Below are 16,496 nucleotides of genomic sequence, written 5' to 3'. Positions count from 1 at the left end.
ACTCATGAAAGTGCCTGGTCCTTGCAAGAAACTGCTTAGAAAGTAATAAGAAAGTTTTCTTGTACCTTCACTTTTATTTGCATATCTTTGCAAAGATGGCAATAATCTCACTCTTAATGAATTCCTTTGTTTAACAGTCATCAAGCCTTGAGGTAAGACATGCTTAGTAATTTAGACAATCATTACTTTGTTGATTAAATAAATACCAAATGTGGAGAGACAAATTATAAATGCAACTAATTCCAGCCTGACCAAGAAAAGCTTTTAGATGCGAATCCCAATTAGGTAGAAACAGTAGTCTGTGAAAGAACAGGCAATGGACCATGGTTCATAAATGACTCAGAGGTCCCAAACTCTTCATGCAGGTATAGTGATCACTAATGTCCCCTCCTTGCAAGGATAATTACTGCAAATCCATACTTATTTCATGTCTGGCAGTAAGACCAACTGATTAGCAAACTGATTTATCTACTGCTTGTGTCACTGTTGAACAACTGAAGAGGCAGGCTGTCCATTTGTTCTGCTACAGACTACAGGCATAGAACGTGTCTTCCCTGCTTGGATTACAAAAGTAGCTACACTCAAATTGCTGAGCATTGATTCTGCATTCGTTGTGCCTCCTTTTGTATGAGACAAAACCCATGGCCCTTTACATTATCATTAAATTAAGTCTGTTTTCTTCTTTTCCACTAACTGTTCCTATTGTCATAGAATCATAGAATCATAAAATGGTTTGGGTTGGAAGGGACCTTTAAAGGTCATCTAGGCCAACCCTCCTGCAATGAGCAGGGACATCATCCAGCCGTTGTTTACGGTTGGACTCGATGATCTTAAAGGTCTTTTCCAACCTAAGTGATTCTATGATTCTGTCTTCAACTAGATCAGGTTGCTCAAACTCCTATCCAGCCTGACCTTGAATGTTTCCAGGTGGGGCATCTACCACCTCCCTGGACAACCTGTTCCAGTGTCTCACCACCCTCACAGTAAAGAATTTCTTCCTTACATCTAGTCTGAATTTACCCTCTTTTAGTTTAAAACCATTACTCCTTGTCTGTCCCATCACTACAGGCACTATTAAAAAAGACTATAAAAAGTCTATCCCCATCTTTCTTATAAGCCCCCTTTAAGTATTGAAAGGATGCTTTTCTGAGTATGAGGGATAGCTGTGGAAGATTAGTGGTAGAGGACTAAGAAAGGTAATGTTACTGCGTTATAAAAAGGTGCTGAATTGAGCTAATTTGCTTTAGCTCCAGTATCTCCCAGTTCATACCAACAGCTTGTATTTGAGTAGGAATCTCATTAGATTCAATATTTGAAGTTATAATCAAAATACCTCCACAATAAAGATAAGCCCAGAGGTTGGAGTGCTTTCTAAATGTCCATAAATAAAAGTCCATATGTGGTCTTGGAATCTGTCAAGCAGCACCTTGAATATACATATATTTCTGGGTATCACATGTTAAGCATTATCAAGGTCAACTCCCCCTTTTTTTTTTAGGTTCTAAACTACACCCCACTCTCAAAGGGACATTTTTACCGGATCCTTGTAGCAAAGACTCCATCTTACTGTGTTCCCTTCCAAAGCCCTGCTGCTAAATGGCAGCTTACGTTTCCTCTTTCAATAAAAGCAGTAAATAAAATCAACTTATAAAAAATGTCTTTGCTTTTGCTGATTGTCCCTAGAAGAAGCTATGAAATCTTGAATTACAAGAAAGGTCATCTGCTCTTTACATTCTTCTACTTTTGTGCAGTTCATAAATAATACTATGATCATATCCAAGCAACTATGTGAAGAACACTGCAAAGGTTCCAAGTTCAAACACTCAAAAATTAGGGAAAAAATGATGGATGAGGTGTAATCTCAGTTCAGCAGGAATGCACATAAGTGTGATAGGAGCATAAGTCAACCAGAGTTTTGAGGATTTGTCTGCAACTTTTCATCAAAGTGAGCACCCTTAAAGCACCAAAAATCTTTGAACCACAGGAGCTATGTTTTCTTAGAAGTGAAATAAAATCAAGGAACATTTTTTAAATGAAGCAAACTTGGTGATTATCCCCATCCACTGTGTCCTTGGAAGGCTCACCCTTCCCTTCAGGTTTGCTCTTAGTTCAGCAATCTTTCATCAGGTTTCTTGAAACTCTGCATGTAGTCCTCTCTGTATCCCTAGGAAAAATATATTTCTTTTCATCACCTCTGATCCCTGACTGTGTCTGTTCCCAGACCTCAGAAGAGAGGGAAAGAGAGATACCAACATAGTGAACTACAAAATGACAGGCAAAACTAATGCCATCTGTCACTATCTGCTTTAAGGACACATTCACACTACTGGCTTTAGATACTTAGCTTAGCCTTGCCAGGTCCCTGGGAAGTAGTCACCTGATCTAATAGATTCAGAGTATCAAGTATTCAGAGTCAAGTCATTAAAAAGAGGTCAAAGTACTTTTGAATGGCTACAGAAAATAATTCTGTGTGCAAAAGTGAGATGTTGTTGTATAGTGAGCAGAGAGGTCTCTGTTGATTCAGTACTGCTCTGCCATCCTGAGAAGGGAGCTTGCTACAGTTATATAAACTTATAAAATGGTGTTTTATGATTAGTCTATCTGTATAATTATGACACAACTGTATGTCTGGCAGTGAGTTATCCCCAGTGACACAGTAACTTTTTCATCTTATTTTCCATACTCTATGTTCCTAGCTCCATGTCAATGTCATTGATAATGCACTTTGTAGGTAAGGTTAGGGAAGAAGAGAGATGGGGCAACAGTTAAGAAGGCCATAGCATGCTGTTTCATGCAGGAAGAGAGATTTAGGGAAGAAAGATTGAAAAGAAAAAGGTTGAAGAAAGCAAATAGAATTTAGAAAAACAGGGAAGATTATGTCACTGAAGAAGTATCATGTTCTTGTTTCAGTGCCGGTGAGAGAAGATGCATATTTATTGAGGCTGTTGGTATGAAGAGAGCCAGGAAGTCTTGGAGTTGTGTGCCACATGAATGCCCCAATGCTGCTTTGACTCTCTCAAATAGCAAACAAGAGCCATTTTTTGGCATTTGAGTTTTCCATTATAATTACAGCAGTGGAGACCTTAGAATGATTGCACAGCTGCTGTGCCACCAGTCTGTAGGTGTGACACAGCTGATGCCACACAACAATTCACTGCTGCCTCTAGACCAATATGGGATCCTCTCCAATGCCCACTGTCAATTGGTGGTGTGGCACCACAGCCATGACAGTTTATATCTTGAAATTAACAATCCACAACTGATCATCTGTATCATCTGGGAGTAAGTGGTCTCACCAGTGGGATGTAATGATGTGTACCCACACTTACCATGATAAATAAATATGAGCTCCGGGGCACTACATCCCATCCATAAGAGAGCTTGTGGCTGGCAGCAGCAAGAGCAATGCAAGAGCAATACAAATCCTTGAAATGATGTGGGCATCCAGCATCACGACATTAGCAATTGCATCTTCTCCCCAAGTGCTTCTCACTGGTTCTTACTGGCTCCCTAGTCATCTCCGGAGTGTGTGACTATCACAACTTGCCATCATTGCAAAAGCAATACAGACATTGAGAGACAGGAGGTAGAGGCTGTGCATGGATGATTTGTGCATAAAGCAAAATGGGCTGAGCCTGAGGGCACCCTGTTTTTCACACAGAGTGTTTCTCCCAAAGAGGTCTATGACCAACTCATTGTGCATGATGGGACACCCCAGTCTCAAACAAGAACCATCTTTGGGAGCAGCCTGGCAGAATAGCACAGATACAGTCACTGATTTTTTTCCTTATATCATTATTATTGTCTCTTATGCTCTATTGCACATAACTTATGTCACTGGGGTAATTCCATCTGTTCTTTTTCATGCACAGTGATACAGCTGTAGATAGATACGTCAGTTTTAAAGAGAAGCACTTCCTATGAACTGTTATTACAACTTGTAATCAAAATCTTTTGAGTCGTGGCTAAAGTGCAAGGTATTCCAAAGTAAACTAAAGCTTTTAAGGTTCAAACAACCCTAATCAATAGATTGTTTGTCAGTAAGAACTTTGTACCCTTTTCACCCTTAGTATTAGTGGCAATACAGCTCTCTGGAGGAACCACGTGTCTTTTTAACTGCCTTTTCCCAGTTAAAAGACTGTATTTCACCTTGTGACACTAGAAAAAAATATATCGTTTTACCTAGTTTTCCAGCCATAGTACCAGATTCTTTTCCAGAATGCAAAATGAACTCAACTGACCTGAAAACTGGTGTCAATAAGATCCTAGTCCATTATGGTCAAAATCCCATTTACAATTCCTACAGCCTAGAAGTATTTTTGTGCTGAGCCAATGCTTTTAAACTGAATCTCCCCTGAACTGATTGTCTTTCCTTCCTGCAAGATGTCTGCATCCACAGGTCAGACTGGTTCTTTCACAAAATGTAAGAAAGCTAATGTAGCTCAGTCAGCTTTACAGTTTAGTCAGGTATATTTTTCTAACCCCTCGTAAAAGTTTAAATATTGCAAGACCCTGCCAGTATGATCGTTAACCCATGGGTTTATTATCAAAAGAGAAACATAATTAGAGAGAACTGTCAATGATAAGAAACAAGGTAGTATTCTAGAAAAGCTGTCTTCCAGATCAAATGTTCCTGTTACAGAAACAGTACAGCCTTTAGTCTGCACTGCTATTCATAATGGAGGTTTCTGAATCCTCAGTTTGCACCAATATCTTAATAAACAACCACGAGTTCACAAGAGGTACTGATTTTTAAGCACACCAGTCGTCAAGGATGCAGTCGGGAAGTGTGTTGGATGCAAGCGATGTAGAAATCTATAGCTAATGTCACTATACCATAGAGCTAGATTAGGGCAGCATCATGAGACTAGAGAGGGAAGGTTGCTTGTCAGGTGTGCACATTCACTTCTCACGTTTTTGTGAAGTCTGTTCTATCACGCAGATTTCTCCACTTAAAAGCTCCTGTCTCAAGGTGTGAAGTAGTCTGGAGTGAAAATGGAGCCATGAGACAGCTTTTTGCCTCTATCATTTGCTTTCTTTCTGGATGTAGTGACAGATTATTTAGATCTTTCCCACTAGATCTAACTGTCAATGAAGATGATAGAAGAAAGAAGTGCTGGAATTTCCAAGAGTAAATTCAGAATTATTGCAGAACTGAGCAAACAAGTAAGCACTGTCCATTATTGCGCACAGCATGGTGATCTCCGATTTGAATAACCAGAGAGGTGGTGGGCACCTCTTACTACAAAGCAGGACCAATTATACTATTCTATCATTTCTATCACTATACTAATCTATGCCATTTTTGTTACATACAGTCTACCAAGCTTCTCAATGTTGACAATTCCACAAACATCTCAGGAAATTTATTTCGAGAGTTAAAATAATCTATTCTAACATGATCAAATTATTCCTTTCCCATTTTCAGAATTCATTTTTGTACTAAGAAACTCTTTTACTCTGTCTCCTTACTCTATCCCCTCTAGATCTGTATCTTTCATGAACACAATGTGTCAATCTAGGCTTTACTCCAACTGAGACCTTATAGTTATTAGAAGGGGAGAAAATAGGGGCCATTTCACAAGAGAAATTTCACAAGACAGCCAGCAGTTCTGTGGAGCATTGCATCTTACAAAGAAATTTCTAAACAACTAGTGAAGAACTTGTAGCTATTGATCCAAGCCAAATGTTCATCATGCTAATGGAGTCTCCCCCCAAAGAGTTTCTGCCTGGGAAAACATGCAGTAAGTGCAGGCTTTGCACACTCTTCCAGAGGCAGGCGACTTATGAAAGCAATCAGCCTTCATTCTTTCAGGATCTAGTAGTACCTACCATATGATAGAAATATAATTAGAGCTTCTACGGTTGACAACAGAGTCAGTTTGATCTGAGGATGTGGCAGCCGTTACCATCTTCGTCTGCCCCATCTTTCAACTACAATGAGATTACACATATGAGATGGTTGAAACCACAGTTTTCCAAAATGCACTCAAATTCAAAGGCATTAAGAAATTAACAGAATGATACATTAACAGCATGGATCAGTAGACCATTAAAATGATCTCAGCCCTCACATACTGCGAGCAGATTCATCTCATTCTAGTGTCTATTTCTAGAAATGACAGACAAAAGGATGCATATTTTGGGTTTTTTTGATGCAATATATCAATGGGACACAGAAAGCATGTATTTAAGGCCTAATCCTTTTCAGAGCTCCATGCTGGCTAATTAGGATGGATTCACAGCCCTCCTGCTGATTTGATTCTCAGCTGCCAGCCTCCTTTGCAAGCAGTCGGCAGCCACTTTGGCTGCTGGTACCTTGCCATCTTGCTTGGGATTATAGCATTCAGCTCCCAGTAACACAGGGAGAGAGCACTAAAAAGTTGAAAACAGCTCCATCAGGGTGGTCTTAAACAATGCATATTAATTTATTACAAACTACATTGTTTTCGTCTTTTTTTTTTTTTTTTTTTTTGTGAGAGCAGGGGTCTAATGCAAAAGTGGTCAATTGTCCTCATCTACCCAACTCTTCCATTCACATGAAAGCAGTAACAGTATCTCTAACAAAATAATTTTTCAGGGAAATGAGAAAGATTAAATTTCATTGTTGTGTTACATGGAAATAACACTTGCAGTTAATATTCTAGTAGTGTTGCTATAGAACATGAATCAACGTTGGAAAGCAGGTTCCATCTGACTGGACGTTATTACAGAGCTTACAATAATAATGATTTAACTAGATGACCGCTGCCCTGAGCATATGAAAACTTCTCATGTAAACATCTAATTAACAGTCTTAAATTCACAAGAATCTCATTTCAACGAAATTAAAGTTTCTGCTGTTCATATTATATTGCTGAAATTAATGTTAACACTTCAAGCATAGAATAGTTTGGCTGTTTTGAGCTGTGTCTTCATCTACTATAAATCAAAATAGATCCATGTAGTTGAATGAAATTATATCATTTTACACTGGCTAAAGATCTGCCCCCTTGAGCACCTGGACTGTGAATTTTACCTCTTGCATACTAAGTCTGCCTTCGAGTACTAATGTTGCTTTTCTAGCTAACAAGTGAAACATAGAAATATCTTAAAGTAACTAAAAGTTTTCCCATGTATTTTTCTGTTCCTGAGGGAATTATGTAGTCCTACAAGCACTTTATTATTTCTAAAGCTTCTGAGGAAAATAGAATAAGTTAATAATTCATTGCTGTCACTTAGGAACATGGAAAAAAAAGTCTTCTCCTTGAAAAGCAGGAACCTTTTCTAAGTAGCGGAATATTTCTGACATTGAAATAGTGTGTAAAAAAGAGGAAATAAATTTAATTATTAAAAATATTAAAATATTAAAATAAATTTTAATTTTAAATGGATCAAGAGTACAATATAGATTATAAAAATATAAAAGAATATTTTCATCATTTTAGAGTAATTTCAGCATGTTTAGAGATATATTGTCCTAAACCCGAAATATTTTATAAAAGCTTTTAAAAGAACTTTTGAACTACAATGCAGAGCAGAAAAGACCTTAAATGGCCTTTCCTACCCTCTGGGACACTGACCCTGAGATACCTTCTGAGGAATTCTTCCAATTTTTCTTCTTTACGCAAGACCAAATACATGTTGGGGCAAAATATTTGAGCAGAATGGCAAGGTGCCAATTAGCAAAGCGATGCTAAGCTTTCAAAATGTACCAACTGATCTCTCTTACTTGAGGGTACCAGTCAAAATATAGAATAATTTAAAAGTCTTCTTGTTTGTTTGATTTTTATAGGTAATAGATTACTGATTTGAACCTCTGTTCCATTTACAGTTAGGCTCTGATTCAGTTTAATACCTTAACAGATGCTTAAATTTTAGGACCTTTATATCATCATTGACATTAATGTTATTAATAGTGTCTTTAAAGTAAACTATGTGCTTAAGTACTGGTCTGAATAAAGTCATTAATACGAAGCACCGTTAAAACCAATAATGACCAGCCTACTCTTACAAAGAAAAAAGCACTCCAAGAGACCATGTTGATTCTGACATATCAGTAGTTTCCAGCATTTACTGCTCAGCAACACTGCAGAAATCATACTTATTCCCTGTGCTTAGAACAGAAGCTACATTTGTTAGGAAAAACTGACTTTTAGTGTCAGCCACTTGAAATTATATTTATATATCTGGACACCATTTGCACCAGCGAGAGCTGTGTATTTTCATGCACAAATGTTACTGTGCAGCAAACGGCAAGGACAAAACGAGAGGCCCGGTTGTGGCTCTTTTGAAAAAAACTGCCCTAAGACAGTTTGCATAGATTAGCTTAAATAGAGCTGGAAGTAGTTTGCAGTACATTAATGATAAGTCTTAGCACATTCCAATGACCTAAGATATCACACATAGGAATTGCACCATTATAAATGTTTGAAAATCTGAAGTGAAGAAAATCAAAATAATTTTGTGTTTTGCCAAGGGACTGGGCCAAACATAGTCTTGTTTCTAATTAGGTCAACAATATTTAAATAAAAAGACTATCTAGGGTGATAATATAAAAATGTATATAAAATAGATGGTATTCTGCTTACTTAAGTGGTTTTACTATAGTAATAACTCATATCCATTTTCTGTGAGAGTTAGAGGCTTGTACATCTATTATAAAGGAGCAAGAGAAAGCACGGGGATATGAAAGAGCCCACAGCCATTCAAGGAGAAATAAAGGTTTCAACTATTTACAAATACTTGTCCTGATTCCTTGTAATCTACATTAAAGGATACTGACAGATCCCATACCCAAGCTAATGTGAAATGACAGATTGCTCAGATCAGAACACTGTGAGGGGCCACAGGCTAAATGAGTCAGTGCAGCTTCTCTCCGTTTGCATCTTTAAAGTTCTTATTGCCAAGATGCACACAAACCAATTTCATACTCTTGGTTTTAGACCCCAATGAGAAATGCAGGGGAAAAATTTCTAACCATTTCAATAACTTACACTTTTCTGTTACCCAGTTACTAGGTGTTAAAGTTTACAAAGCTTTTAACTAGCTGTAATGCTTCCCTGATTGCTGTGATTATTTCTCTAAAGTCTTGTAAAAATTGACTTTAGTATGAAAGATAAAGTCAAAATACAATACAAAAAAAAATGAATTGAGAACAGAGAAAGATAAAAGTATGTTTAGCCTAATCAAACTATTCATTGCTAATTCTTCCTCCCCATGAAAAATAGCCACACAATTGACTTCTATTTTTTACTTCGTAATTTTTAATTAAAGAATATAAAGCTCCAAGTGTAAGCTGTCTGGCATTCATTTCTATTAAGATCCAGACAGTGTCGCTGTCTCTGCTACAAGTCCTCAGCAAAATCCTGAAGGTTGTGTAGCAATTGTAACTTTTGCTGCCTCAACTGCTCAGCTCATTCAGCATCCAGACTCCAGGGTCCACTGCAGATTTTTTAAACAATTTCTAGCCACAGCATCAAGACATCTGTTTGTGAGAATCCTCTATGAATGATGCAACAGAATGAAAATTAGAGTTTCCCCTTCTCATTATCTTAATCTTGATGGAAGCCTCTGCTCTCTGATTTTACATGTGATAGGAAGAACAAATGCACATCCTGGCCCTGGTGGGTCAAGGTAAAAATGTCCCTGGTGATAAAGAGAGCTGAGAATTTCCACTAACTAAACCAGTATGTCCCCTACTGGCTGTAAATATTATCTGAGAACTTCCATGCTGGGTGGTACCAGGTATTAATGAATTAATATTTTGTCTGTAAGACAGTGGAACAGTAAAAGTATCCAGACTACTAATACAATTCATTTATCCTTAAGAATTAATCAAAGGGAAAATAATCACAACAATATGGCAGGCAGAATAGACCTCCCTTTTTTATACCAAAACAATGATGATGTTATTTCCTACTTCTTTATCCTTCCCCTCAAAATAAGGCCAAATATTACGGTCACTCTCACAAGTTTTCTGTGCGTAAAACAACAGGAAGGAAAAAGCTTGTTAATTTTTGATCAAAAATGCTGTAAAATAAAGGATACTTCTTTAAAATCCTGCCAAACTCCCCATACAAGCAACTCTTAAGTACCATATTCTACTCAGTCCTCTAAATCACATGAAGCCTAAAGGAACCTGAATTTTGTCATTCCAATTGTGGGGACCTTCCACCCTGTTCATCTCCAGCAGCACTTTTCCTTACCTCTCTGTCAGTCAACACTAATTAAGAGAAGGTATTTCTGATTGCCAAATAAAGGACTTCCAAACACCATCTATAACAAAGATCCAGCATTTCCTATGAGCCTAATCTCCATCCATCAGCTTCTCAGCAGACACTTGGTCTCAGAGAACACCTTTCTGTTCACATCAACATCCCATATGCAAACAGTATGAACTCTTATCTTTCCAGATAAAACAGCACACTCTTTATCAGGGATCTTACTCTCCCTGGTACATACTTTATTGGTAAAAGAAGAACAAAACTGATGAAATGACTGATCTGTGTGAGCTAATGCATTTTTGTTTAAACAAATGTAATAAGAACGTTTCTGATCTTAAGCGTTACTGCTGAACAATAGCTTTGAATAGATTGCAAATATTTTTACAGTGAAAATAATTACTTGGAAATATTGTCTGAAAACTATAATTACTGAGTATTTTGCAGCCTTCCAATGTCAATCTAAGTCCAATCCTGAAGCCTTAAAGAAGAAAATTTACACTCTCATTCATGCTTCTATGGTTTTGTAACAATTCTCAACCTAGTTTACCAGGTTATGCTGTCATTAGCAAACCTGACATTATAGAAATGCTACTAATATGTATTTCCAAACTTGCTGATATTCTAGACAAGAAAACCACAGGCATTGCAAGCTGGGCATCTAACAACTGCACTATTTCAGATAAAATCATAGTGGAAAAATATAATACACACAGATATCAGATATGCTTTGAAATTCACATTTGATTTCAATTTAGCTCTTTTCGTTATTAATTTGTTGGGGTTTTTTAGCTTCATGGGCATACAGCATGCAGTATAATCGATTTCTGAGACAGCAGGTGTTTAAGTTCAAAGATCAACATCACACTTGGTGCTCACCACCACCATCATTAGCAGACTTTATACCCCTTAAGTCTTTAGACTGTCTCTAACATTATTCTATAGGCCTGAGTCATCTACCCCCACACAAATTCCTGCTGCCCTTTGAGAGTCCTACAGTGTCATCCTGGCTCACATCTACACTTCAAAAAGACACACTTACACCTGCTGTAAACCTCTGTGTCTGTGCTGTAAGCAGTTAAGTCCTCTCATAGGTCTTGTGTCACATTTGTCGGCCCTGTGCAGGTGTCTTGGATACCCTATGGCTATTTCTATGTGAGCAGGTAGTATGGATCAATAGAAGCAGCAAAAAGTTGACACTGTCCACACTGCTTAATTCTGAGTTTCTCTTTGGAATAGTTCTAGTCCCATTCCACAGACTGGGTGCATATTTGTAGCTGAAAAGCAATGCACTCCTCAAGCATCCCTCCCAGTTTAGTATCAGCTGAAGTTCATGTGCTCAGACTGCTTCATTTTACAAACCAAAGCCACAGCAAGTAGGGACAATGGAGAAATTAATTTCCAAGTCACACTCGGTGCGAACAGCAGCTTGGATTTTGTCCCTCAAATGATGGTACTTACGTCTGGGGAACTAAATCAAGTTTTGAGGGTGAGACTCAGTTCCAAGTTGAGATATCTGAGTGTAGATATCTACAAAGTGAATTACATATCTGAACTTTTTTGTTGTTAATAGATGTTCCACTGACTACTGACAAGATCCATGAATTAACATGTAAAATAGAAACTCATCTCACATGCAGACACCTTAGCTTTCATTTTATGAACAGCCTCTAGAACAAAAGGTTTTCTTTCCTCCTTGGTCATCCTGATGATTCTCCTGAGTGCCAGCTTGATTAGAATTAATCTTCCTGAATACTGATTATCAAAATTGTCCTATATTCCATATTATTTTCCTCAGCACCTTATGTATTAACACTTCCATAATGATCTGCAGGTTGTTATCTGATATATTCTAGGGTTGCATTTGCTTTTGCTGCATGATACTGTTAGTTCAGAGCCACATTCACTACTTTTATATGAGTCTGGTGCTCAGAGTCATCAAAGCCCTCCTGTTTGATACGCAGATCTTGCTCTGTCAATGAACTGTTTATTTCATCAAATTTCTAGCATCCTTCTTTTTGTATCCTGGTCATTATGAAAAATAAGATAATAGTACAAAGAGCCATTTTTCTTTCAAAAAAATTAATTTTTCTCTTCTGTACAACCAGTTTCTTAACTATCTTAAATTTCTGTATTAAACCTGTTTAACCAGTCACGTGAATTTCAGCATGAAAATCATTCTTGAAACCCATAGAAGATCAAATCTGAATTCATTTTCTCTAGAAAATGTTTCCTCTTAATAAATATCACAAAAATTTAGTCTCATTCAGTGTATTTTAGTTAAATCATGTTGAATTTTCTCTCATGTCTGTTTGCTGTCATATCTTGATTATTCTTTCTTAATAATTCCTGCTAAAATCTTTGTTGCTATTGATCTTAAGCCAGCATGCTTATTGACTCCAAGATGATAACGCTCATCTCTTTTTCTCTGTGTTATTAGACAGATGAAAAATCTTTTCTACAGAGACACTAAGCTCATGTGCCAATTTTTTCAGAGTCCTTGGATGGACAACATCTATTCCCTTTATGTGGTTACAATGAGTTTTTCTTATACTTAAATACAATAATCTCCAAACTATCACCTTGATCTTTCATCCATCTTTCTCTATCCGTTCATCTATCATCATCTTTCCCTCAGTTTCTAATAAATTAATAATTTAGGATTTTTTTCCTGAATTATCCTTAACTCTACCCTAACCCCATTTCTTCTCTCTTTGCTTCCTTTTTATTTGTGAAGCTAAAAAACCTTTTTGCTATGGTATTTTCTTATTAACATGTGTAGACATACTATGCAGGTGGTCTCTCCGTGACTGAGAGATATTGGCAAGGAAGGAGAAGTCTATGTTCCTGCTGTGTGCAGCAAGTGTTATGTGAATAAATAAAGCATTTCAGCTTCCATCAGAACCAGCCTCTGGCTTTTTTCCCAAACACAAAAAGAGGAAGAACAGATGAATGCTAGGCATTTTAAGGAAACTATTAATTTCTGAGCCAAATAATTCACCAGCAAATTTGTTTGCAATTCCTTTGATTGAGCAATCACTCTTTTCCTCATGGGTAGCAAGAGCTTTTAGCTAAATAGAAATGTAGCTGATAATATGTATAAGATTCATTAGATAATCGTATAAGATTCATTAGATAATCTTCCATATGCATCTAACTTTCTTTTTCTCTGAGCTCAGAATGAAAAACAGTTTTATATCAGGATTTATGCTGCATATAAGCTTTTATAATTTGTAAACACTGTAGGAGTGTCCTTTCATTTGTCTGATGCTGACAGTATATTGATGAAAACTATTACTGTTCTGCAAAGGCTATTGTCATACTAATGATACGATGTCCTCAGAGCATTGATCACAGAGCATCTTGATAGGAAAACAAAACTTACACCAAGAGGAAATGCCTGTCAGTTCCTAAAGCAGATTGTTTCTTCAAAGGTGTTACATATTATTATCACAAAATTTAAGGCCATCTTATTTGTTGGAAAAAAAACCCAAAACCTCAAAACTCTGATACAGAGGCATTTGCTTAATATAATTATGTTTTCTATAAAATTACCTTTAGACAAATAATGGGACTCAAATACTGATACATATTTGTTTAGAGCAAGATCGGAGATATATCATCAGATTGCACTAGGGAATTTGAGAGTTGACATGTCCTTCCTCTGCCCCATTCACTTTTGAAGCTATTATTTTCTTCTGTCTCTCTGCTGAGAGCAGTGAGTGGTTTCACATCTGAAGTGAATAGAAGTACATTTTTCACTGGAATGAAATTCTGTTTTCTCCACCACAATGTTTATAAACCTCAGATATTAAAACACCATTTTTCACAGAGTCAGAGAATAGGGGATATTATCCTTTTTCCAGAAAAAAAAAATGCAGTCTCATATTAGTGATTTAGTTTGAGCACATTATTGAATCTTAAGCCTTTGGTAAATCACTCCTAGCTTGAATCAAAGGTAACTCAGCTTTGCATTTTAACACATCCAGCCTAGAAAGGGAATTCCTTCCCTTTTTTGGCTGCTGAAGAGCCCAACACAGACCTGTTAATCAGGATGATCAAAGCGTCTTACTCCTGGTTAAATACTTCTCAAGAGTATACCACAACATTGTACCCTCCATGATTTCTGATCATAGCCTCAACAGGGGACTCCCAGCAGAAGGAGTCACTACATTAACAGATAGAAAGCCCTCTCTGGAGAGGTATATCTAAAAATCCAACCATTGCTGGGGAAGAGCCACCCACCTACTTAGTTAGACTCTTTCTCTAACACAAAGAGAGGTCTTACTTTACTTTCAAAATACAGGAGAAGGAAGCACTCCTTCATATCCTCCTCCACTTCTATGTGATACCTGAAAACATTTGCTGAGGATTATCTGCTTTCAGTGTCCATGCCTGCTGGAGGGCTTCCGACCAACATCTCCCATGTCCTTTGAGAGAGCCATAACCACTACCCAACCTAGGAAAGGATATACAACATCTGCAAGCAGAGCTTGGCTTAAATGCCATTAAGAGTTGCCATGTTCCATTTAGGCTTGTGGTTCTTCTCTGTCAGGAAAGGAGCAACGGTTATTTAGTGCTCTTCCAGGGCTGCAGCTTTACATATAATAAATTCAGGGGGGTTGTCTTTTTAGAACAGCAAAAATGTGTTAATTTTCACCTCTTTGTAGCTTCATGGACTTAATGATTAATACTGTGTAAGCAAAGCCAAAATCTGAAACTCCTAAATGTAAATGGTTTAACAACATTTCTCATGAGTATGCTTCAGTGGGGTAACTTACCTAGAGATGTAGTGGAGCTGCAATCATACAAGACTCAAGGAAAAAAATAAAAGCTGAGCTACAATAGCAGATTATTTAAGTCCCTATGCTACACTGTGTAGTAATGCCATAAATCATACTTTGACCAGATACAATTAATTTTATGTTTTTTCTAGTCCTCTTTTACATTTTACTTCCCATTCTTCTCAGATTTTATTTTTAAGGTCATTTTTTTCTAAATGGAATAGCCTGTGCTTGATATTGAAATGTGATTTGACAATAATATAGCAGTGAAACTTTAAAGACAAATTATGAAGAATCACCTTTTTTACTTTCTACAAAAGGTTCATTAAAATTCACCACTGATAAGTGTCAAAGGATACTAATCCACTGATGCCTCCCTAAAACTTTTTGAATCAAGGAAGGAGAAGGAGTAAAATGGGTTTATTACAACCTTTTTGAAACAGAAGATAATTTAATTATAATCTTCATCACTCCTTGCTACAGAGACAGCAGTCCTTAATCCTATTTATTAGTTCTAAAAGATATCATCATGGAATTTGGCTGCTAGGAAGGGAGATATATTTATATATTTATGTATTTATCCTTTTCAGGATAACTATTCTTCCAAATGGGAGCCTGCGAATCCTGAATGCTTCCAAGGCTGATGAAGGACGGTACTTATGCCAAGGTGTAAATGTATTTGGATCTGCAGAAATCATTGCATCAGTATCTGTTAAAGGTACGAAAAAATTATAATGATTACAATGATGACTTTTCTTTACTAATTTTTCATTATTGCTTAGAATCCCCAGCTAACCATACAACAACATTGTACGGGCAGAATAAAAAATCATTTCCAACAATCTAGGGGGGCTAACCTTCATCTGGTCAAACATCGTATTCCTGTATTAGATTGCATACTCCAGCTGTTATATCGTAGATGTACGTCAGAAGAATTAGTATATAAATTAAATCACTCAGATTATAAATAATTCTATAAGTAAAAGAATCAATATATCTTTTAACATATTTTAGGTTTGGGAACTCACTTACCCCTACCTCTTTCTGCATGGGAATAAAGCTTAGGATTAAAGTAATAATTGTATCAATATAAAATCTAAGGAAAGATAGTTCCTTAGAACAGTAATAATAATCAAATCACTAAGTTGCAACTAATTTCTAAACCACATTTTTGTTTCTTTTCAGCTGAATTCTTATATGATCATGGGTTTTGTTTTTAGATATTCAAGTCTTTTGACTTCATTTTTCAAGTTTCTTCCTATATTTAGTATGCCTGGAAACATCCTTTTTTATTTTAAGTGACAAAACTGAGATTTTCATGCAATCACAAGATTCCAGGTGCTGCAGCCATCTCAGAAGTCCTATAGGCTGTTGTTTAGGATCCTGCCTTATTGCTTCCATGAAACTGGCTGTACCTTCTCTTCACCACTGTCAGGTCTTAGTGTGCATTATGAATATATTTCAGTATTTGACACCATGTATTTGAAACAAACAGTAAATGTAAGCTCTG

General features: G+C 36.8%; 1 protein-coding gene across 7 annotated transcripts in view; it reads left to right on the top strand.

The window, feature by feature from the left end:
• Window positions 1–16,496, top strand: part of CNTN5 (contactin 5) — a 721,166-nt gene that overhangs the window by 629,201 nt on the left and 75,469 nt on the right. For all 7 annotated transcript variants that reach the window (XM_076328246.1, XM_076328247.1, XM_076328249.1 and 4 more), the window contains one exon: window positions 15,577–15,704. In XM_076328246.1, the coding sequence (XP_076184361.1) occupies window positions 15,577–15,704 (128 nt within the window). The remainder of the gene's footprint in view (window positions 1–15,576; window positions 15,705–16,496) is intronic.

The sequence above is a fragment of the Aptenodytes patagonicus genome, chromosome 1 (assembly GCF_965638725.1).
Source record: "Aptenodytes patagonicus chromosome 1, bAptPat1.pri.cur, whole genome shotgun sequence".
Lineage (NCBI taxonomy): Eukaryota > Metazoa > Chordata > Aves > Sphenisciformes > Spheniscidae > Aptenodytes > Aptenodytes patagonicus.
The sequence above is the reverse complement of the archived record's forward strand: the minus strand, read 5'-3'. Positions and strand labels throughout refer to the sequence as shown.